We start from the raw sequence: 24859 nt of genomic DNA on the forward strand, positions 1-24859 counted from the left end.
TGTGCCTGGCTGACTGACAGCAGTTTCAACTTCACTCACTTTTCTGCTTTTATTAAGAAATTTTGAGGGTCTCTGCTAGAAACAGCAAATATTATTAGCACTTCAGAACTCCTACTTTCAAAACCAGAAGAGCCTAGCTAATAACAGTAAGTATTGCCAAACAATGCTCTACATTTTTACGTTTTTATAGTCTAGGACTGATGGATTAAAAACTTTAAAACTCTTTTAAAACCATTTGAAATTTTGGTCATATGTGACAAGTGCCATGGTATGTTTCAACCAGATTTTTGCTTTCATGTTCAGTCAACTTTTTTTTGTTTGAATATTGCTCGTGTGTCTGAACAGCAAAGCAAAGACCTTGTTTACTACACCATACTTTACTTTCAGCGCTTAAAGGAGCAATACATGATGAATTCACTTATAGAACTTAACAAAGGCAACCAAAATCAGTTGTGTAAGATATAAGTAATTTCACAAAAAAAGCTGCCACAGCCTATATTTAGCTTATAAAACAAAGCCAATGATTACCATCAATTACATCATCATGTGACAACGCTGCAATAATTTCTTACTCTTAAATAACTGCTGTTGCGCAGTGCCAAAGAAAATGCCACATATTAACTGATTCATCACCAGTCTGTGATGCATAGTACAATTTGATTACTCATCTCTGAGAAAATAAGTGCTTTGTGATGAAAAAGCAGTTCTTTTTTTTGGTATTATGAAAGAATGGTAACAGAGTGGCTTTAAAAATATTTCCCACAGTAATGCAGAGTTATTGTGAAACATGATTTTGAGTTGTAGAGTTGGATGCTGCATAGCTCACAGCCATGGCCCAAGCTGGAGGACGGTGGGATACTGCAAACCTCATGCATCTCTTCTATGTGAAAATGTCTCTATATAAGGAAAATATAAAGATCCCACTTTATTTATCCCAAAAAGTCTGCAAACTTTATTGTACATCTTGACAAAGCACTCCATCTAAGCCACTAAAATATTTATCCAGCACAAATAATGGGCCATTCTGGAATACGTATCAGGGTCAAGAAATTATGGTCGTTCCTGGGAAAAGAAATACATGTTATAGACATGTATTTAACATACAACATGAGTATTCTGCCAGGGACTACATGTGCAGTTAACTTTATTTCTTGAGCAGAATTCTGTGGAATCACCTCCAGAATCAAGTATCACCTTGTTTCTGCATGAATCAAAGGCAGCATGGTACTCAGTGTAGTGTTACACACCAATGAGGAGCAAAAGTAGCACTTCTATGGGAGTTTGAAGCACTTCCAGCGTTACTTTGCCGTTAATCTCATACTTGCCTTTACAAGAGACATAAAGGCTCCATCCAAAGAGACCAGATTGCTTTTTAAGTAGCACAGATGAGGATAGAAGGTGTCTCTATACACAATAAACACAGCAGTGTCATTCATAGATATGAGTCACAAAATTTGCAGTGCTTGGTTAAAAAAGAAAAACCAATCCTCTAATTTTCAGAATGGCTACAGGAGAACAATTTTAACAGATTAACTTGCAAATACCTTCAGGCAGAAATAAGAGTGGGTAATCCCTAATGGTACCACCCCCCATGGTGACATACCTCCCCAGAGAAGGCCTGTCCATTGAGGAGGTGCTCTGATCCCTGGCTGTCCTCGCTGCCAAAGTGTAATCGGATTTCCTCCAGGCGGTGACTGTAGGTCATTGGTCCCCCGGAGATGTTCACCAGGTGCTCCTTGTCTAACCGCAGGGACACATGTCTCCCTGTGTTGTACATTGTCCCACTGACCTAAACAGAGTGGAGAGGAGAAAAAAAAACAAAAAAGAATTTTTTCAAAATATCTGCAAATCTTACAAACTCTTTGGAGATTTTGCTCTTTACACACCTTCACTCAAAACAGCAATGCATCTTGTGAGATGAAAAAAACAGCCTCAGGCCACATTTTAATTTCTGCTTGAACCTTATACTGTGTATTCAAATATTTTGCTAAAACCCTATGTACACATTTTAGCCTTAGCTGACATGATGAATAGGTCTGTTGAACTTCTAATTAAGTAGAGTACTACTTTTGGGGTACTTTTCATGCCAGGTCTGAATAATGTCTTCAAAATTTCTGCACTGGAAATAGGAACATTTCAACTGACATAAATTACTAAAATACACTTGAACAAATTTGAAATTTAATTATTTTCCCCTTTTTAAAATATTTATCACAAAATTACCCAAAAGTAAAGGTGCTGCAAAAAACAGAGGTGCAATTATTCACTAATAGGAAACTTTATGCCTCCTGGAGCTGCAGGTAAAAATTTTCACTGTCTTCCCATGCAAATCTCTTTGTTTTGTTATCAATATTTTATATGTACAATTGCCAGATCCTTTAGCCAGAGAAGTGCAGAATTAATTCAAATTTGATTATATATGTCTGGTTCCTACTACACATCAAATAGCTCATTGAGATTCATCTTTGTTTTTAAAATGGCTGAATGTTGTGTTTCATTTGCAAACTGATTTACAGCTGCTGTAATGAAAAAAGAAAATGATTGTGGAAAGTTTTCATATGGAATATAATTCTGTCATGATTTCCAGTGTCTTAGAAAAAACTTCTAGATCAAAAAGTTCATTGATTTCTGCCATTAGAAATGTACCAGCTTGAATTAAAGCAGAATAATGATTTATTTTAAAACATTCTGCATGGAAAAAAATGTACACTTGAATAACATTCATTTAATTTAAGAAGTAGAACTGTAGCAACAATATGCTTTGTTGAACTTCAATTTAAAATTGACAACATTACTATTATGTATTATATCCTATACTACATCAGTACTATGGTAATTAACATTTCTGCAGTGTCATTTTATCTGTAATACTAGTTACTGAGTTGAAATGACCTGCTTTCTTGCACAGGACATTGTGAAAGGTTAAACTGAACAGACCGTGCATTAGAACTAAATGGAGGAGATTAAACAGCTTTTGATTGTTGTAGTTCTTTACACTTTGATACATACAGATGTTCTACTTTTTTTCTGTGTTTATTCCAATCTAAAAAAAGGCAGTAATAAATTTCTTATGAAAAGTCATAAAGACATTTATTCCTGTTCACTGCAAATAAACCACTATGATTTTATTTATAAATGCTCCTTTTTCTACTTGACTTTGCATGCATAATAATTAAATACCAATTTAATTATTTAATTTACCAATACCAGTTTAGTTTATTAAGTGGAAGAAGGTCAGTTTATTTAACTTAGTTTCAGTACACTGCATAAAAATGACATAAAATTGCTAATCATAAGTAAGAAATGTAGTTTAAAAATGAACAAGGGAAAATGGTTGAAGTCTCTTATTCACATTTAGAAGCTCATGCTTCACTGTAACCTCAGTTAAATTTAGCAGCTATGCAAAATATTCAGAATGAATTTTCTTACATTAATTGGCATAAATCTCAAATAAGGTTACCATTATTTTCTCTCTGGAAGTAAAACTGACCCAGGTAACCCCTAGTGTGAATCAAATCACTCCACACAGCAGAGAGGGGAAATGATAAGATGCAAATTCATGAACAGGAGTAACATTTGTTTTTCTTATTTCCCCCTTCATAAAAATGCAGTGCTCATAATGACATGGTACTGACTTTTTGGAACCAGAATTTCCCTGCATAGCTGCAGATGGGGAATATCAGGAAAGCAGTGAAGCATCTGAGATGCCTCATTTCTGACCTGAGGGGAAGGGTGAGCACTAGAAATGAGGCTGTTAAATTCTCCTGCATGGGTGCATACTGGGCACCAGGCAGGACAAAGTCCAAGATCTTCAATATGAAAAATACAAGACCTTGTGCTTTTATATGCCTCCTTAGGTTAAGGGGGTTTTTATTTTTGTGTGTGTGTCAAAAGAAAGAGGAGCTGCAGAGATGACCTGAGATTCAGCACCAAACTGCACCTTCAGGACATGCCCATTTATGAAGTAGGGTCTTATATTTTCCATGTACTGAGATTACAGCTGAATGAAAAGGCTGAAACAGTGAGGATAGGTGTGGGTTTTTTTTTTTTTTTTTTGTTGTTTTTTTTTTTTTTTTTTTTTGTGAGGAGACTCTGGCTTACCCAAGCTCTATAGCTGGCTGTGCTTGATTATGGGAAGGACCATCACAACACTATGTGAATCTCTTTCTTGCAGTTCAGGATGTTGTCTGGTTTATACACAACCCCAAAATCTTACCACCTTTACAGGTGATAACAGGTGATAACCATTTACAGTTAGGACACAGAAACACTTCAACGTGTTCACAGTCTCTTTGCAAGCTCAATACCCACAAATGTCTTTTGCAGAGCAAATGCATTTTCTTTTCCCTATATGCAGTTTTAACTGCTACTGCAGGAAAATTAGGTTCTGAGCTTGTTCACTACTGATAAGAGAAGGATTCTCCATGTTTATAGTACTGAGCCTTTAAAGTCATGGTGACTCATTTCAGATCATCAAACTAAGTTGATTTTGGCGAGAGCAAACTTGCATGTGGCCTTACAAAAGGTTACAGGTGTAGAAGTTAACAAAGAAGTATTTTCTGCATTTTGTACATTACCCTACAAAGTAAACAGTATGGCGAATGGGCACTGTATGGGAGACGTCTTTTCCTGGTACAGTGTGGTTTTTCTCTCTCTTGGAGCTCTCCGGCTCTGTTCTTGCTCTGGCTAGCTTGAGAAACAAACCACAGTTGGAAGAGATTTCCTCAGGGTCCCAAAAGCCAGGAGGCGGCCAAGAACCTTTCCCTTAGCACAAGAGTGCGAGACCCCATTGATGGCAAAGAAAGGTCTGCACCTGATCCGGGGAGAAACCAGGGCTTTATTCAGTCCTTCTCCTGTGGTCCTGCCTGGGTCAGTACCCCCATCCTACTGCCCAAACCAAGAGGAAGCCCAGCTGCATGGTGTGGGACTTATATCCAGGTAAGGGGCTAAACGAGGGGACAAGCCAATCCCCAGTTAGGGATAAGGTGGGAGTGGAACAGGGTTGGAATACATTCCAGGGAGGGGACTGGGGAGCTGGGCTGGGGGAAGGGCAGGGATAAACTTCGGGATGTTACATATTCCAGGAAAACAGGGAGGTACAGAAAAAAACATTATAAAACCCAATATAAAAATGAAATACAATATGTAACCAGATAACACATGGCAACAATAGAGTCAACAGTCTCTGCTACTCCAGAAAGCACAATATTTTTCTTTTAATGTGGACTAGTTAAAATATTATAGGGTAGTTTAAAAGACTCATATAAAAGACCTGTTAAGATATATATAATTATTGCCTTAATTTGTCAGATGAATCTCAGGTGCTTCAGTGTGGTGGCCTTTGTGCTGCTTCTTTCTCTGCTTTGTCCTCTGTGTGTTTGACTTGAAAGTTACAAAAAGATGAAGACTCAGCAAACAAACATGGGAAGAAATAAACACTAAATCTTGACCTCCTCTTTTTAAGAAAGATCAATATTCACATTTATCTTATGTTCTAGAAATGAGACTGCAGTAGAGAAAACATATTAAATCATCCATACAGCTGGTCTGAAAAAACAAGGAAATCCAAAATCATCCAAGTTAATGATCAGGCCACAATCTCATTTGACCTAATTTTCCTCACAGATTTAGAAACATTTCCAAACAGGTAATATTACCAGTGGCAAAATCCCCAAGTAGAAGGGAGCAGTCTCATGGCCTTCAGTCTTAATTATGAACACTTCAACTTTGGTATGCTTTAATTAATTTATTAACATATTCCTGATGTAGTTATTTTCTATTTAATCTCATTACTTTTAATTCTTGCTTCACAGAGCTTTGTGCACATAATTCTCCAGCAGCACTTTTCTCTCTCTTTATCTTGATGCAAGACATCCACACAGGTATAGGCTGCTCATATATTCCGTACTTCATTTCTCAGTCAGATCTGGATATCCTGTGGTAGCTCTGTATAACTAGCCCCTGCAACCACAAAAAAAAGTCCCAGTTCTGCTCTTTGAAAGGTGAAACGTAAGCAAAGTCAGTAAAAATGCACACCCAAGAATCTGATGCACATTTATCTTGAAATGCTACAAACTTTAAGACCATTATGAAAAACCCCACAGTAATAAAAAAACCCAGCAAAATTCCTAAACCAAATCAAAGAAGGCACATAAAGACCAGTCCAGAAAAAATCTTCCCCCACCCCCCCAAGATATTATTCTTTAACCCAGCATCTGTGGAAACATTTCTGGTTTTGTCCCAGCTGTGTATCTTGTTCTCTTTGTCTTTTCTTCCACAAATAGTCCCAAACAAAATATTTTTCATAATTTCGTTTGTGGCCTACATCTGTACATTACAGCCTCTGTTAAAATAACCTTCAAAACCCCAAGATGGTGAAAAAGAAGCCTGTTGCAGGATGAAACCATGCTAGAAATGTGAGTAGGGAATGCAAGAGCAAAGGGGAATGGATGTTTTGCCTTCAATGCTATGCTACATCTGCAGTTCACTGTCACCTTCAAGGGGTTGGCACAGGTCCTCTGCTTCCTGGGGCCTTCACAAATATTGAAATAGTACATTTTGGATTTATTCAAGTTAAAAGTGGGTTGAAGATTAGTTCCAAGAACATTTTTAAACTTGGATCAGTACCTGACATTGGACCAGCACTGAATGTAAGGGAGCAGGAAAATCAATTGTGTATGGCTGCCTGCTCCAGCGTCCTTGGATCTTATCTGCAATATTAGATGTTCCTTTCTTTAGGATGAAAATAGATACAGTCGTAAGAAAGCCTGGTGCCTTGGAAGGAAACAAATCACCAAGGTTTGAGTTGTGTTTTGAAGGAGTTATAGTGCCCTGGTTTTATGTGCTGCAATAACCAGTTTTTCATCATCTGCTGCCTGGCTTTTCCATCCTTTCCTGCTGAGGTTTGTGTTCCAGCAGAATAGGAAAGCAGCTCTGCAGGCTCTGGGAAGGGTGGGAATTGTGGGCTTTCCTTCTCTGTGAGCAGCACCTGAACCACTTTGGCATTGCCTTTGGTTTCTGTCTGTCAGCAATGGCAGCAGTGCCATGAGGATACCAAGGAACCTCTGATATGCCACTGGATTTCTGCCCAACTCCTCTCCCTGAGCAGCTCCATGGAAGGACAGGTGCTCCATGAAACATTAATGCATTAACTCTAATATTAAATTGGTCATAGCATCCCCCATCTATGGATCTCAAGGTGAAAAAAAGCAAAAATAAGTATGCAATTGTCTTTTTGTCTCACTGGGATACATCAACATCTTTGCCAGGTTGGTTCATTTTCCTCCTGGCAGTCAGGAAGAACTGTCCTATGGAAAACTTAATCTCTGATATATTTTCTGAACTTGAGTTGCTATATACAGTGATAAACTGAATCGTTCTTCTGAGGTCCCTCAAGCAAGTTCCTTTCATTTAACGGGGTTGTTTTGATGGTTGTTCATAGTATCTTGACCATATCCTGTGATACAAAGTTTTGTCATCCTTGATTTAAATTGACTGGACTGTAGCAAGTACCTCCCTTGGGCAAAACAGAGGCTGCTTCAGGGTTTGAAAGCAGAGTTTACATAGTCTTCAGGTCTGTTACCTGAAATCTGACTTTTGGGGCAGTGAGGAAGCACTGCATCAAACCAGAATTTCAAAGGTAACCTGCCAGAGCAACCTGCTTTGCTCTCTGCAGCAGAATTACATTCCTTTATTTCACAGCAGTGGCTACCTGAGAACATTAATTCTCTTAATATTGAGAGAAATTTACTGGTGCTTATGGTATCCATTAAGTTTTAGTAGTTTTATGGTGTTGATTCCTCTGGCTACTGCTAGAGGGGGTCCAAGCTTGAAAATAAAATGGTTTTATAGAGTTATTCTTCTAAGTTATTTAACAGTTCTTTAAAGGGTGCTGTGCTTTGAAGTCTCCTCTTAAAGAGGAGATTGCCATAATCAAATAGGAGACTGCTGCTTTATCGATTTTCCAAACTTTTGAGACCTTTATCTTGGTCCTGAAGTATTTTCTGTGTGTATGGAGATACACATACAAAAAAGAGAACTTTCAAAATTGTATTTAAACAATTATTTTCTACAGAAGAAGCAATTTTATTTAGGTGCTTTCAATATATATTTGTGCATTTGAAGAGTTATGTTATCTAGTACATTTCTCCTGCTTTTAGCTTAATCACTGTATGCAACATTTTGTAAAGAAATTGTGCAAAGACTTTATTTTGAAAGAAATTTTAGGGGAAATTCTCTGTTTCTTGCATGGTTTCCTTGCTGCCAACAGAGAGCAGTGTTCACCCACACTACACAGCCTTTACCTGTATCCCGCAGGGACCGCCACAGCCCGGAAAAAAACTCATCTGGTTTATATGGCACGGCTGTAATCCGCGGCTTTAATTCGGGAATGGTGGATTCAGCTGCGGGACAGAATCATGGGATCTGTTCTATGGCTCAGGGGTTTGGGGGATTCAGGCTCTGCAGATTTCTCGGTCATCAGATAAAACATTCTAGAGTGGCTTTTTCTGGCAAGAATTCAATGTTATGTTGTGTTTATGAAAAAAAAAAAAAAAAGTGGAGAGAAGGGAAATAAAGATAAGAAACACCACCTTACTGGGAGGGAGTTTGCAATCTAATTGCTGGGCTTTGATGAACAACCTGGTCATCATCATCATCAATTATTTGATTAAAAAAAGGCCTGTGTGAAAAATGTAAAATGTAAGAGAGAAGTGTAAAGATTAACATAATCTTTTCATCTTCTCAGTTGAAAAGTTTTAAAACGCAAATTATGTTAATGAGCCCAGTTAACCCATTTTACCTGCCTAACATAATGTGTCATCTACCAGCATTTGACGTGACATTTTTTTTTTCTGCTTTTAAGGAGTAATTTTTCCCATTCACTCTGCAGTTTTGCCTGTTTACTTCCTGTGTGACTGGGTCTGTAAAAAATGTGGAGTTAACCTCATAAATTAAATATTCAGGCTTACTGGCTAATGAGCACAATATGTCAAATTTCAGTGATCAAAATAATGTGCTTCAATAATGTATATTCCATTCTGTAACAAAATAAAATTTTAATAGGGGACCCACAGTCCCCTAGTCGTGAGATAATTATATGTCATAGCATGTGAAGGAATGAAATTACTCCAAGGACACTGGTAACACCCCACAGAGCCCATGTGCCACATGTTGCCTTTTAGGGATAATAAAGTGCTTTATTGTGTTTCCACTACTCCATTAATGCAATGATTTCTCCTTTTTAGTAACTATGGAGCCTAAAGCAGATGCAACCCCAAATTTATGGTGTCTTGCATTAATAATTGCTGGGTGTGCTGACACTAGCTTTGAAGTGACACAATGCTCTCCTTAATCTAAATAATCCACTGTGAGTAAAAAAGATATTTTGGGACATTCTAAGCCAGATTTTCACTGACTGCAGAACTCAGCTGTTCACAATCCTGTGTGTTCACAGCCACTTTTTTACCACTAATGTGTCATACCACTCTCATATTCTGCTGTCACAAGGATTATATGAAGGAGGGAAAAATTACATTTGCATGCTCCTCTTAGTTTATTAACCTTAGCTTAGATATAGGCTAAGTCAAAAAGTAATTAAAGGAATAACTGGGTTTTGGAGAACTCCTTACCGTAACATAGTCTTGCAGGCTATAAAGAGATTTTAGTTTGGTTTTGTTTGAAGAATCTGCATTGAAAGTTGTAATAAGGATAATTTTTCTCTGTGCTAAAGGGATGTCAAAAGAGCTGCCTTTTCAAAATCTGAAGGCTTACATAAATATTTAAAAGGTTGTAAATGGCAGAGAAGCCAACAAATTTCTGAGAAATACAGATCAATGAAAAATTGCTCTTTCCATTTTTTATGTGGGTTCAAAAGGTAAACTTGAATATATTAAAAATCAGAGGGCCTGAGATCCTTTATAGTGAGTTACACTGAGATGCACTGACTTTTGGAGATGCCTGATTTCAGAGCTCTCCTTTCAAAGAGGCTTTGGCTTAAAAAAGCTAGAGGTTTTCCAGAGGAATGCAGGTCAGGCAGAAATTTATAGGATGTATATTGAAATTAGTGCATTTTAATTTCCTTATGTTGATCATCTAGTAAGACAGAATTTGATGCTTAAATCTCATTTGATCAACTGCATATGTGTTCCAGCTTTCTATGTTCTTAATTTTGCTTCTACATTTTCCTCAGCAGTTTCATTCCTAATACATCCTCCCCTGCTGAGAGGATGAGATACAACCAGTTGACTGATTTAAATTCTCTTTTAAACTGTTGGTGCATCTTCTACTTTACTATTTGTGCATAGCATTAGCATTAGCAAAAAGGCTGTGCTAAATTAGTTTGAGAAGTATCTTTCAAGTTAAGTAATAATAATGTAGTGTTGTGTGGGTTATTAATGCACTCACTGCTTTATTTACCTACATCTATATATCTTTACGTGTATATATCTCTACATATACATCTACAGAAGTGAAATATTTTATTTTTTAATGAGTTTGTTAATAGAAAGGGAGACAAAAATGTCCTCTCACACAGCCTGAGATTAATAGAAAACCTTTCTTGTTGTGCATGCAGAGCAGCAGATCCGAGTGCCTGAGTATCACAGAGCTTCCTGCCCAGGGTAAGGATGTACCCTCAAAATTAATCTGTTTTACACCACAGTCAAAACACACCATTATTAAGGTTAGTGATCCAATTTTACAAGAGCTAGAAAAACACCACTGTACTAGTTATTTATTCCCTAGTTCCTTTGCTGCCAGGATGTTTGAATTTCTAGGCCTATTAAGTTTTCATAAACTCTCTAAAATAATGAAGGGACTGCAGCTGATTTTGTGATCCTGTGCCCACTCCAGCCATGACATTCCATGAACTGATCCTAAGAAAAACTGCAGTGTCTGAGCTGTGGTGTAGCCAGAGAAGCATGGTGATGCTCTACTGAAATTATAAGTCAGTGGAAATGTAGAGTTTATAAACTCAGCTTTTTAGCCATGATAGGTACTAAAGTGTTATCAGCTTTTTTAGAAATTTTTTGAGAGCAGTGTTATTCACAATATTCATTGCTTCTCAAATCAGTACCAAGGAAAAAAAAAAGCATAATTTTTGCAATATAATTTTCCAGACCCTGTGTCTCTAGAGGTAAAGTAGTATTTAGGTTACTTGAAATTTTTTTTTTTTTTTTTGGAAGAAGAGGGCTGTTTTGTCCTAGCCTGGTTTTTCTATTTCTTTAAAGAAGGTGAATAAATTAGCCTTTCCAGCTCCTAATATTACTGTTCCAGTTTAACAGAGGATCGTTTTACTGTTCTCATTTTTTCTGCCTCAAAAGCATCTGTGTATTTTTTATGTTGAGGAAACAGCAGAACTGCAGAAAAGGTAGAAATAAAAGAAAAACAACCAACCAACCCCTATTGTGAACCTATTTTTGCTTTTCCTGACACTTCCCTCTCTGCTGAAACTCTTCATTTTTCCCCCTGACCATGCACAATGCAAGGTGGATAGAAGAGTAGGAAATTTGGGTTACAGCGTGAATTTGAGCTCCAGATTAATTTAGGAGCAATCCTCTGCTTAATTTGGTTAAGAAATTTTGTGTTTATTATTTCCTTTTTTGTTTTTATGTTTGGTTGGTTTGGGATTTTTGTTTAGTTGTTTTTTTTTTTTTTTTTCCCATTCCCTTTTGTGTTTATGGATTTCATGGCTACAGGGGAAGAGCCAGTCCTTTGTTCCACATACTGATCTCCTGTAGAGCTCCATGTATGCTGCAGTTGTATAAATCAGTATTTTCACAAGTTTTTATTTTAACCAAAACCAAGGCTCTGGATACCAAGGAGAACCTTTAACCTCTTACATCATTCTCACACACGCCTTATTCCATGTAGACTGAAAGTTACTTCAAACCCTAAAGAAATGGTGAGAAACTATTCTGAAAAAGACTATCAGAAAATCAGGTTTTTTACTGTGCCAATTTGCCACCAATTCTGCTCTGTTTTCTTGGTTGCTTTGCTTACAAAGTACAGATTTATCTGGCTCTGCAGAAGGATTCCTAAGACAAAGAGGAAGGAGTTGTGGGATAAAGCTAGCAAGGAATCAGCATATGAAAATGCTTTTCCAATAGGGATACAATTTAGACTAGAGAAAATCTCAGCTTTCCACATAGAAAAGTTAATTTTTAAGAAGTATTTTATCACCTATATTCTAAGAGTTTCAGGAGTATTTAATCTAGTTGACAAGTTCATCTCTGTTGTTTCCCAGGAAGACTCAATAATCCATATTCACCTATGGATCCAAATCCTATTTATCAGCAATTGATTTTCCTCCTGTGTTTTATAATTATTTTCCTTCTTTGTGGCCAGCTGGGGCTGGATGTTCTCAAATGCCTGTATAAGGGGATCTTCCCCAGCTCTGGGTGTTTGCACAAGCACGTCCATGCTCACAGTCCTATTTGGGATTAATTAAAGCTGAGGGGTTGAAAGGCGCTGAACATCTTACTATATAAAGACAGCCTTCCTCTCTACCTCCCTAATATAGATGACTTTTAGAGTTCCTTCTCACACTCAGGTTTGCTGTTCTTGCCTGCAGCAGAGGAAAATACTTTTAATGTGCTTATGTTCATAGTAATTAGACAGCGCTTAGGCCAAACTGGAGCTTTCAGAAATTAACTCTTGTAGATCAGAAGAAATATTGCTTACAAGAGTCCAATGAAAATTTCAGCACACTTGCTATTTTTAATGGCTTTAAATGCACATATTCCTCTGCCCCTGAGCCACTGGAATCTGTGATCAGTATCAGGTTTTGCTATATAATTGGTGACTAATATAGAATGAAGACAGGAAATGCTCCCAGTGCTTCACTTAGAGAAAATGTCCAGTCTCTGATGTAATTTAAAGATTTGTAAATCTGATATGTCTCACGTCTTATTATTTTCACACCAACTATTACTAAAGCCTAGATGATGCCTAATAAACAAGTCCTTTGATCATGTTTAAAATGACAAACCTATTGATGAATTGAAATTTCTCCAGCAAGATATTGCTGTATTGAATTTGGCACTATTTTTAATAAACAGGGAGTGTCCAGAATTGCTTGCTATGACAGTCTTGAAAGTAGGGCATCAACAGACTTGGCAAAGGGCTAAAATTATAGGGGAAGTGTCACCGAGACACACAAAGCAATCACACGCAGACAAGAGATTTTCGCAGAGGTTCCTCTGATCCAGCTCCCAGCTGAAAGAGCGGAGAGAAGAGACCCCTTTGTTTATTCTTTTACTTTTATACATTTGTGGGTCTAGCAGAAGATTGGCTTTTTGGGGTTTCCACCCCTCAGCCTCAGTGGCCAGACGAATTGTCAGTTACAATTGTTTTCAGGTTAGAAATATGCAAACAAAGGACAAAGAATGAAAAACAAAGGGTTTGTTTATATTACTTCTGTGGGAAAGGTAGAAAAACTGCTCTAATATTCTACAGTAACTAAAAGATCTGACTCCATTTATGAAAATCAAAAGGCTAATAAAAAACTCAGAAAAACCAGGGTAACATCTCACCCTTTTAACTTTAAAAAAAGAAAAAACAGAAAAAGAAAAATGAACAAATTTACAAAGGGAATATATACAAGTTCAATCACTGTCTGTGGAGGAATCATCAGAGTGATCACTCACCTGCTTCTCAACCGCAGCAGTTAACCTCCCTGCAAAGCACAGGAAGGGCTCATCAACTCCCTGGACGATAGTCGCAAAGGGCTGCTGTGGAGTAGCCAGCTGTAAGGTCTGAACCAGGGCAGCCATGCCTGTCTGCTGGCACTGCTCCTGGACCAAGGGCTCATAACCAGCCTGCCCTTCAGCCCTGGTATAATTGCCTGTTCCCATTAGCATATCAATATTAACCATACGCCTAGGATCTCCTGGACCCAGTGTCGTATTCCGTTCCACCGTTCTGCCTGCCAACTGAGTCCATTTACTCTCAAAAAAGTCATATTCAACCGGTGGGAAAAGGGCCCGAGCCAAGCTCCGAATGTCAAAGGGCGTCAAAAGACTGGCATTAAAAGAACGGAGAACCTGCATCACCTCAGCTGAGCCCAAACCATATTTCCCAACTGCATCACGCAGTTCTGACAAGGCCTGCCAAGCCAAGGGTTGATAGGTGTTATGAGTAGCACCCTGAAGGACAGGGAAGGCCTGAAGACCCTCAGATGAAGCAGCAGCATCTGCCCTATCCTGCCCTGTGGGCCCCACAGGGTCAGAGGCAGGCACTTGACTGGGAACCAGCTGAACATCAGACACGGCAGGTCCAGCACCAGCATCAGCATCTCCACTTAGTCCTTCAACCTTAGCCTTCACTTCCCCCTAAAAGCGCCCGCGGTCTTTTGGGCGTACAGTCACCTGACAAGGGGGTAGCGTCCAGGCTGTGGACGAAGAGCCAACAGCACGGGAATTTCTGCTCTTGTCAAAGACCGGCCGCATTTCGGCCGTGTCCCCGTTCGCGCTGAACTTAAACACCTCGGCGCCTGCAGCCGGCGCAACGCTAGCAGCAGGAAGCAGAGGCGGGGTCGGACCAGCCGCTGGCGCTGGCCCCGCCGCATCCTCAGCGGCGCTGGAGTCTGCGCCAGCTGCCAGAGACCGGTCCGACGGCTCCGCGGTGGGCACGCATCCCTGCGCGCCTGAGGAGCCTGTGCTGCGTTCAGGAGGAGGCGGCGACCGCGCCTCCGTGACTTGGGGTGCCGCGCCAGTCCCTGCTGGCAGCCCCTTAGAAGTAGCCGCACCAGAGCCTCTCCCCGCCCCGCCAGCACCGCCTGCAGCCCATGGGGCTGGTGCGGGAGGCGGAGTATCCGGAACCCCCCCGAGAAGGGGTCCCGCGGGGGCCCGGGAGCTCGCGGCCCCCCCATCCGGAGCCGGGCGAAGCTGTCCGCCCGCGCAGGGAGGCGGCGCCCGCCGAGGGACTGACCGAGGCTCTGCCTTCGGCCGCATCCCGGCCCCCGCGCTGCCGGGCGGCGCAGGGGCAGAGGCGGCCAACACAGCCGCCTCCGGGCTCGGTCCAAGCGGCAGAGCGGGAAACTCCACACCGCCCGACCCCATCGGATACGTAACGGTCGTGCGGCAGAACAGACAATGCACCGTGACCGAATCGCGGCCGAAAGACAGGGGGGCCCGCTTTTCCGGGGCGCCCTCACCCACCAACGCCGGAAAGGCTTGGAGAGGGGGCGGCCCTGCCCCGCTCCAGCGGCTCCGCTGCGCGGGGACCGGCGGGACTGCCGGGGCCGGCCCCAGGCTCGGCAGGGCTCTGCCCCCCCCTCTGCCCGAGACCAGCGCCAGAACCCGAGGGGGGGGAAACCCCCCGCGCAGGAACGGGGGAGGAAGGGGAAGAATCCACATCACAAAGCAGCTGAAATTCAGATTCTGGGTCTGACATAGCGACCCCGCCCCCTCCCAGCTCTCCGTCCCGCTTCGGACTGGGGCTCTCAGCCTTTCGAACTGTAAGGAGTCGACTTAAATACAGCTCTCTCAAATAATTTCAACTGCAATAAGAGTTCCGCGATGTCTTCATCGTATTCTATATCAAGAGAGTCTAACATACAGTCCCCCAGGAGGTACCACTCCCGTCGACTAAGCACAGACCCTGGCGTGGGAAAGAACCCATGCCGCCTGCCCCATGCAAATAGATCCTGTAGTCCCTCCTGGGATATCTGAGCATCCTTCCGCTCCAAGAGATCTCCCCAAAGTTCCAAAACTAAAGAATCCTCCATGATAAACACAAAACAGGGAAAAGGAGAAAGGAAGAACCTCACCACACTGTTCACCCACACTCAGGGTCACCAGATGTCACCGAGACACACAAAGCAATCACACGCAGACAAGAGATTTCGCAGAGGTTCCTCTGATCCAGCTCCCAGCTGAAAGAGCGGAGAGAAGAGACCCCTTTGTTTATTCTTTTACTTTTATACATTTGTGGGTCTAGCAGAAGATTGGCTTTTTGGGGTTTCCACCCCTCAGCCTCAGTGGCCAGACGAATTGTCAGTTACAATTGTTTTCAGGTTAGAAATATGCAAACAAAGGACAAAGAATGAAAAACAAAGGGTTTGTTTATATTACTTCTGTGGGAAAGGTAGAAAAACTGCTCTAATATTCTACAGTAACTAAAAGATCTGACTCCATTTATGAAAATCAAAAGGCTAATAAAAAACTCAGAAAAACCAGGGTAACAGGGAAGTTTTTGCTGGAGCTCTAATCCATTATCCCTCCATTGCTGACATTCATTTGCAATGAGAACACTGGGCCAAAGTTCCCAATACTTCCAGATGACATTCTGGCTCACAGAGGAAAGGTGGTGGGAACCCCAGGGCTGGCCCAACACTGGAACATTAAAAAAGCTGCCTCTAATTGCAGAAATGTTTTTCATCACTGTTGGAATTTACTTTTCACTGAGTATATGAAGCCTCTGCACATGTTCAGGAGTGTCAGGGTGTCTTCAGTCAGTCTGCCTTGCATGGCTGAGTGGCTGTGGGTTTCTCTGGGCAGAAGGTTCATGTGATAATAGCACAGCTGTTAAAAAACAAACACATAAAATGGAAACAACAGAAAATTCTTCTGTGCCTCAGACTATAACAAAATGCATGTAGGGGAAATGTCCTAAAATGTGCAGTTAGAATATCAAAAAGACTTCTCCATTTCAAAGTCCCACCTCAAGAGTGAGTGCAGCTTGTGTATTAAAACTGTGGGTTTGTATATATATAGATCCACTTGGGGACTCAAAGCATCTATGTAATTATCCAAGTACATAGGTGGCTCTTTTCATGTCAAGTCAGAGATGTGTATTTAGGGTATAATTCCGGCTCTTTTAAAAAAGTTGAGGGGGTTGTTTGTTTGTTTGGTTGGTTTTGTTTCTTTTTCCTGATTTTTTTTTTTTTTTTCTGTTTTCCATAGTAGCTTATGCTTTCATAGTATAAAAATCTCCAGCTTGAAACAAATTTATAGAGGCTAGAGCATAACAAAAGCACTGAGGGATTAGTGAATATAATGTGACACAAACAAGCTGAAAATTGACAACTTAGTAACAGGTATTGAGTAAAAACCTGAATAGAAATCTTATGGCCAAATCATCTTTAAGGGATTTCAGATTGGTTTACATGCTGGTTCTTGAGGTCTTTTTCATTTATATATTAAAAAAAAAAAGGTTGATACTCCTAAATCCCTACCTTTCCTAGTACATCCTGTCTTATGAAAGCAAAGCAAAGTCAAACCAGCAGCCTCTAAGATAAAATAGCTACACTCGAGGCGAGTGTTCCTCAAAGTCTGGGCCACCACCTGAGATAAGGCACAAGGTGACAGATATACTGACATAATTCTCCCCTGACCCACAACTCTTTTCCAGTGGCTGCCAGAGGATGAAGCCCTGTGCTGAAAGCATGTAGAGACAAGGAGAGTTCCACACATGCTCCAAGTCAGGGAAATCCTGATGTAGGCTTTTTCCCTATCCAGGCACTGTAGCGGACATAAACTCCTTCTCTGAAGTGTGAAGTAAACAGAATTCTGTGAGTCATAAAATTCTAGTTTTCTAATAATGCTCAGAAACTCCTAAATACATCTTTTAGGCTATTAGGAAAATGTGAATTGTAAAGTTTTTTATCTGTAATTATGCAAAGGGATTTTTCCTCCATCTTTCAGTTAATTGTATAATTTGATCTCTTTCTTTACTCTCCTATACATAGGGGATAGTCATAATTTTAAATCTGTTTTTCATGTAGTACCTGTCCCTGTGTTCCTCAGGAAGTTGAACACACATGGGGAAGTCTCAAGTGTCTTCTGTTCTTCTGGATAAATTCATTGTCTGTTGTGTGTCTCTGTTCTTGGTGTTTGTGGAAGAATTGAATACTTTCTGCAAGTCTGAAACCCATCTAAATCCTGATGAAAGTGTGCAGCACAGAGATGTGTGTGTTTTACCCAACAGGAAATGCTCAGTGAACATCCAGCCTTTGACTTCCACAGCACAGTGCTGCATCCCAGCTACTTGAACACATTTTTCTCCCCAGCAGAGCAGTAGGACAGATTATAAATTCTTATCTAAATGTGGATCTGGGACTGCTGCAAGAGCATCTGAAGCAGGAACAATTTAAAACACATTGCTGCCCTACCCTCATTCCCAAGTTTGAAGGGATGAACATTCTGTTCTCTACTATGGTTACAAGTCTACTATTGGAAGTGTCAGAAGCAAGATCAGGTGATAGTTGTCGAGATAGTTGTTAAATTTGACTAACTCCTTATTAAAAAACCCTCTATCTAGATGGAAAATTCTTGCTTAACCACAGGGAAGTTTAGAAGCTTCTCTAGAAAGCACTAGAAAAAAGCCAATTACGGTCTTTCTTTAGGATCCTGAAACTATTTTGCTACAGAATTTGATAGAGACTGAATTCTCTAACATACTTTTCAAATGTCCCAAATTGTGAGACTTCAGATTCTGCTCCAAGATAAGGGTGGAGGAGGGTACTTAGTGGCTGCCTTTCTTGGGTCTCTATTTGTTAGGGTCGTAGAAGAGGCCTCTCCACGTATTTCATGTATTCACAAAATAAATTAGAAGACATTTTATCAATTGCTAGAAAGGAAAAAAAAAAAAACACCCACCTCTTGATTATACAATATGTACTCAAAATATCTGCAGAATAATTTATTCTTGTTCCTGGAACCAAGATGTTCACTTGGGACACTCCTGCCCCCTATCCCAGCACTGCTATTTGTAAGTCTAATTCTGGAATAAATGCACAAATAAAACAGCCCCAGCTGTGGCAAAGATATTGAACAAACCCTTGTGAAACACAGAACAGAGCATGGATTAAAATCCTGGATGACTTCCCATATGTTTAATTAATATTTTAGTTGAATATATTAGCCCACAGAGATTAATCCTGGATGTTCCAGCATGAGGCTGCAGTAAGAGCTAACCTACCAATATGCTGCTTCTAGCAATTCTGAGACCTAAGACTTAATCTACATGATCTAGCAGTGTGTGGAAAATGTGTAATGCCAGATCTTACTATAAAAAGAAGATTAAGGCTGAAAAAAGGATTAGAAATTAATTAAGGAGTTTCTTCATGTTTTCTGATATCCTTCTGATCTGTGACCAGCCTATCTTCAGAGTCTCTGCTACTGATGCAGTTGTTAGTGATAGTTCAAATCAGAAACATTACAAAGGATTATCATTAAGCTTTAGGAAGAGCTGCAGCCTAGTGGTTTGGGGTTTATTTTCCAGTTCCACAATTGCAGACCTATTGCAGGGATCAGGGGGAGAGCTGCAGACTGAAAGCTCAAATCTCCAGGCTCACACTACCAGGAACAGCAGCTCTTTGGTGGCGGCACTGTGGGGCTACAACAGGGAGCTGATACAGCCCCTTCCAGAGGAGCAGTAGAGCCCTGACACAGCCCCAGACAGGGAAAGGGGCCAACAAAACAATAGGGAGCTCCTGTCTGATCCATCTCCTCTGTTCTCCAAGGTTAAGCAAAATAATCCTGGGCTCAGTTTTGTGAGGGGAATGGCTGTGGGCTGGTTTTGCATGATACTAGATGATGGTATAGACACACTATAGAACAACAAAACCAATTTAGACACGGATGAGAAAAGTAACATCTTAGGAATTTCAATTCAAGCTTTGCAGTGGGCTCACTGAAGGTTTTAAACTGCATGTACTTCACTTATAGGTTAAAAGTATGCATCAGGGAAGAATTTACTCAGATTGATATTAATTATAGTAACATTAATCAATTTTTAATTACAGCTTTAATATGTGGACAGTTTCTTACATATGACATGGCATATTTCCATTTTCTGGAACCTGGCTACACTCTTAAGATTCAACCTTTACCCCAGTTGGACAGAATGATAATTATTTTGTTTGGAATTCCTAGCTAAACTTCTACAATATGGTATTAACGTGACTGTAAGAAATATTCGTTAAACAGGGGCCTCAAGCTTGTTTCAGTGGAAATCAAATGAATTTTATCACCTTTGTGAATACACAGCTATAAGCAGGTTCTGAAGTAGAGAGGGTATCATATGCACTGACAGCATTTATGAAAGCAAGTGACAATAAAAGAGCAGTAAACAATTTTTAGAGAAAGATTAGACAGTTTGGTTTCAAATGAAAACTCTTGAAGTGAGCCGGGAGGAGCTGGCTTGTCAAGCAAAAAGATTTTTCCTGATTGTGTGTATTCCAGCACAAACATTGGCCCTGAAGCCCCTCTAAACTCTAAAGCCCTGAATATTAAACAGTTGCTTCAAACAATGCTAATGGTATCTGAAAGCTGTTGTTACTATGAGATACAACGTGATTCAACATGAATTGAGAAAAATCAAAGCATTGACTTCTTTGTACAAAATGTTATTACATGAGTAATTCCACAGAGTTGTCATGCTCAGCCCTGTGGAATTTACTGCATTCCCTTTTCCAGGATAAATTCACAGGTGGAGCATCTTCTTTCTTGGAAATATCTCCGGGGTTGATTAAGTTTCTATTTTCATCTGCAGGTTCCCAAATTTCCATATTACAGAGTTGAAAATTTCTTCTATTTTAACTCATCTGGTGCAGTGTTTTGCGGGATAAGGGATACTTTTTTGCATCCACACTGACACATCCCTCAGATACCAAAGGCCTCTGTCCCCTCTTCCCTGTGCTTGGCTCCCTGTCACCAAGATGTGCAATTAACCTTGGTGCTGAAACCTTTTTTTTTCATGAGGTGTTCGTACCAAACCAGCTCTGCTTCCACTTAAACACATTCCGGAGAAACAAAATGAGATCAACAGTGAGCCTGTCTGTGTTGCCTGATGTTTCCAGCCAGAAAACCTGGAGCTGCTGCTGGCAGAGACAGCCCTGGAGATACAAACTATGTGATCCCACAGGCAGATAATTGGCTAAATCTGTTTAGCTGGAGAGCTAAATCCAGAAAGTTGTTTTAAAATTTGCTGAAACCTGTGCAGCTCTGGGCTCACACTGTCTCTGACATGAAAGAGGGCTGCTTTCGAACTGCTGTCAAAAGATGTTATTTTTGCCAAGAGCCCCAATGACTGAGGTCTCTGCAATCCCTGCAATATGATGCATTGATAACTAGGGAATTGCCTAATTATTGTTCTAAAGCAAAATCCTATTTACAGCAAAATCCATCACTTTACAGAATCCACAGACTTCTAAAAAGAAAAAACTTTTGCTTAATGCTAAAAAATGTGATGGAAATTATAACTTCAGGGAATATTTAACAATACCTGCAAAATACAGGATTCAAATCTGTGCCATATTTAAATTATTATGATTTTTTTTTTTTTTTTTTTTACTATGGGAAATACTGCTAGCAGCTTTTCCTCTCTTCTAATATTAAATTAATGTGTGTCATGTGTGTGCAAATATTTATTTATCATTAGCTTTATGAGTCTCTTTCTCTTTTTGACTACTACAGCTATTCAGCTCCTCGAAGTATTCTAACAATTATGTAAAGATGCCATTTGGGAACCCTGAATTGTAAATTTTCTCCATATGTGGTACATCCAACCTCCTGTTTTCACATATACATATAGATGACTGCATCAAAGTATGTTCCATATCATGAAGTAATCCAGTTTCTAAGCATTACCATATAAACATCACGTAAAATGTAACACAGCCTAAACAGACCTCATTAAAATGTATTTATCAAATAACTTCTGTCAAGTGGAATGGACTCAAGGAAGCCTCTTGCCATTTATTTGCATGGAGCCTGGTGCTCTTTTTGTTGATGCCAATGGGGAATTGACAGATTCTCTTCTCATGGTGGATTTACTGCAGTATAAATTTAGTGGCTTCAACAGAGCTATTACTTCTGATTTACACTGTTGTGAGAGGAAAATCAAACCTGGAGTTTACAGCTGAGGATTTATACCAGATAAAGCATTCAGAATGTAGAGGGAGATGACCCTTGTGAAGATCAGTGGTCATTCTTTATGTGTAGATCACTTGCTTTCCTGCTTTGAATACTCAATCAATGACCATTTATAGCAGAGCACATACAAATCAGGCTTATGAGATATTAAATCAGATTTAGGGTTAATTTTCAACTTGTCCTAAACAACATGGCTGAAAAAGGGAGGGTGTGTTTACTTTTACAAGTCAAGTGGCCACTCACCCCTTGTTAGCACAGGCATACAGGAGCTATGAATTTAGGCAAATGCATTTGCTGAAAAACAATGGAGATCACATGGCACTTTGGTTCACATACCTATAGTTTGAGTTGAAATATTTCATGATGTCTAAATATTTTTTGTTCTTTATGATTTTTTTTTTTTTTAATGAAATGTCTCCTGGCAGTACAGAAGATTTGGGTATTGTTGGCAAATACAGAGTTTTGCAGATCTGTGCATTTACAATGAGCTACTTAACATGCAGATTTCCTGTAAAAAAAATAAAACAACCCAGGTTTTGGATTCAAAGATCAGCTGGAATTAGGCTCTTTCTACTGAGGAAAGAGGCACCATCCTACCCCGATTTCTTGTGAAATTTTCAGGTCTAAGCAAAGCTTAAGATCTTAGTTTTGATGGAAGGACTCTGCAGTGAGGCTGAAATGGCCCCATGTCATCCCAGGAACAAGAACCCACACAGAGCTCCCAGCAGTGCCCCTTTCTGTGCCACCCTCTTTCGGGACAGCTTTAGAATCAGCCAAGGTTCATCACATGCTCTGTGCAGGACATCACAAAATGCCCAAAGGAATGCCCTTCTGAATGTGTTGAGGAGGATGACAGGCTTGAGCCTTTATGCTCAAATGCCAGAGCTTTGTATTTAGAGTTTCAGGAAGAACCACACCTTTATAAGCAAGTTAAGATGAAACACAGCTTTTGTTCATAGTTTAGTGTGGGTAATTTTCCACTACCAGATGTGTCAGCAGCACTGCACAGATAAGACAGCTTCATCTCCAGAACAATCTGTAATGAGCAGAGAGGGTGTACCATGTAGGGGATTAATGGGAAACAGCTCAGTCAAGTGTCATTTCATCACTTGGAAAACAACCTTACAGTTTGATTTCCCTTTGCCCAACACTCTGTCTTCCGTACCCTGCTAAATTTAGAGCTCTTGGAACCACTTTTCCTTTTCAATTTTGTTCCTTGTGTGCTACCAACATTTTTGTATTCCTCATATATAACATGCAAATGTGTGTGTGTGTGTCTGTATGTGAGAGACCTGGTTACTTCTAGGTCAATTTACTTTAATTGCCTCTAGTCTTTACCTGTAATCTGCGTAAGAGTTTACATGGATTTACTTTTAATTGATAGGGAAACTAAATACAAACGTTTGCTTTAGAGGGGCTTTATCTATGTAACCAAGCTGATTTATTGCTGCATAAACTGATACAAACTGCAGTGTAGACAGGACCCTCAGATTTGGAGCTCTGCAAGCATCAGTGGGAGCTGAGGGAAGTTTCTAACCAAGTATTTTTCACTCAAATGATAACAGCATAGTCACATATCATTTATTTCATGCATCAAGGGAGATTTTAAGAGGCCTAATTGCTCAGAAAATGCATACCCCAATTCTCAGCTCTCCTGAATAAAACAAGCCTTCTCTGAGCTGTGTAGATGGCTGAAGATTTCCCCAAATGACCACAAACTTTTCAAAAGCTGGCAGCTCCCACATGCTGCTCTTCAATGGAGAACATTTGCGCTTTGATTCCCCCATGGTCCTTCCCTACTTGTTCCCTTATTCAGGGTGTGTTTTGAAGTGCCAGCAATATGCACAAGGTAGCCCTTCCTACATCAATGAAGACAATGTTGCTGAGATATATGTTCAAGTCCTGGGAGTCTATATAGCAGCATCTCTGTCTTGCCTTGTTCAGGCAGCTGAATAGAAGAATACAGCTAAAAATGCTGAGTCAAAGAATCAGGATTCTACTAGCAAGTGAATGGCACTAGTCACCCAGTGTGGCCGAGGCTGCCTGCTCAGAGACCTCGAGGAAACTGCCTCGCTACCTGAACAACCACATGGTGTCAGGAACCACAACACAAGTCAGAGTGCCCTCAAGCATATTAATGACTTAGAGGGGACATGCTCAGTGTGTTAAAGAATTCCCTCCAGCCAGTCTGAGGGAAGATATCACTAATGATCTGAGCAGTTGCAATTCCATGATTTTGCTAAGGTTCATATGGTTAAAATCTTGAAAAAACCTATGCTGAAACCAACCAAGTAGGAACGTGTGTAATAGATGTGGTGGGGGCAGAGCTGAAGGCTTTTAAGAAAACACCGGTTTCTCACACAGTGAAAAGAAGAAGCTTGTAAGATTACCCTGTACTCCAAAATGCAGCTTTTGGGCACATGACCAAGGGAGCCTGAGCTGTTGAGGCCCAGCTCCCAGTAGGGAAAAGAGGTAGAAGGTGGCTCCTTTTTTGTTTCTGGAGAAATATTTCCCTTCCTGCTGTCTCCCAACACTGGGAAAGATCTTGCTAACATGCACTGGGCTGGAAGTGACACACAATGACATCAGTCACCAAAGTGACTTTATCACTTTCTTGCCCTCTTGTAAAATGATATTGTGGAAGAAAAGACACTTGGTAGATTATTTACAACTGAAATGAATCTAATGCTTTTGGATTATTTACTATTGAAATGAAACTAATGCTTGTACAGAACTTGTAAAGAATAGTCAGGTACACCTGACAATTTATAAAGACATAATTTTTTGCTTATTCGCTCTCTTGGCAACAAACTGTTGAAAATACTAGAAATCTAGAAAATACTAAAGAAGTATCTAAGCAACAGAAGATAACTTGAAAACATTTACTATATGACTAACTGCATCACAGTAATTGAATTTCCCTAAATCAACAGGATGAATTAAATTATTGGAGCAATAGTTTGACAAATTTGGCTGCAATT

The 24859-nt window shown here is 40.1% G+C and overlaps 1 protein-coding gene across 1 annotated transcript in view; it reads right to left on the bottom strand.

Moving 5' to 3' along the window:
* The window catches only part of CA10 (carbonic anhydrase 10), a 273558-nt gene that overhangs the window by 49400 nt on the left and 199299 nt on the right, over positions 1 to 24859 (bottom strand). The window contains 1 exon segment of the mRNA XM_040081363.2: positions 1604 to 1789. Within this exon segment, the coding sequence (XP_039937297.1) occupies positions 1604 to 1789 (186 nt within the window).

Source organism: Hirundo rustica, chromosome 18 (genome assembly GCF_015227805.2).
Source record: "Hirundo rustica isolate bHirRus1 chromosome 18, bHirRus1.pri.v3, whole genome shotgun sequence".
Classification (NCBI taxonomy): Eukaryota; Metazoa; Chordata; class Aves; order Passeriformes; family Hirundinidae; genus Hirundo; species Hirundo rustica.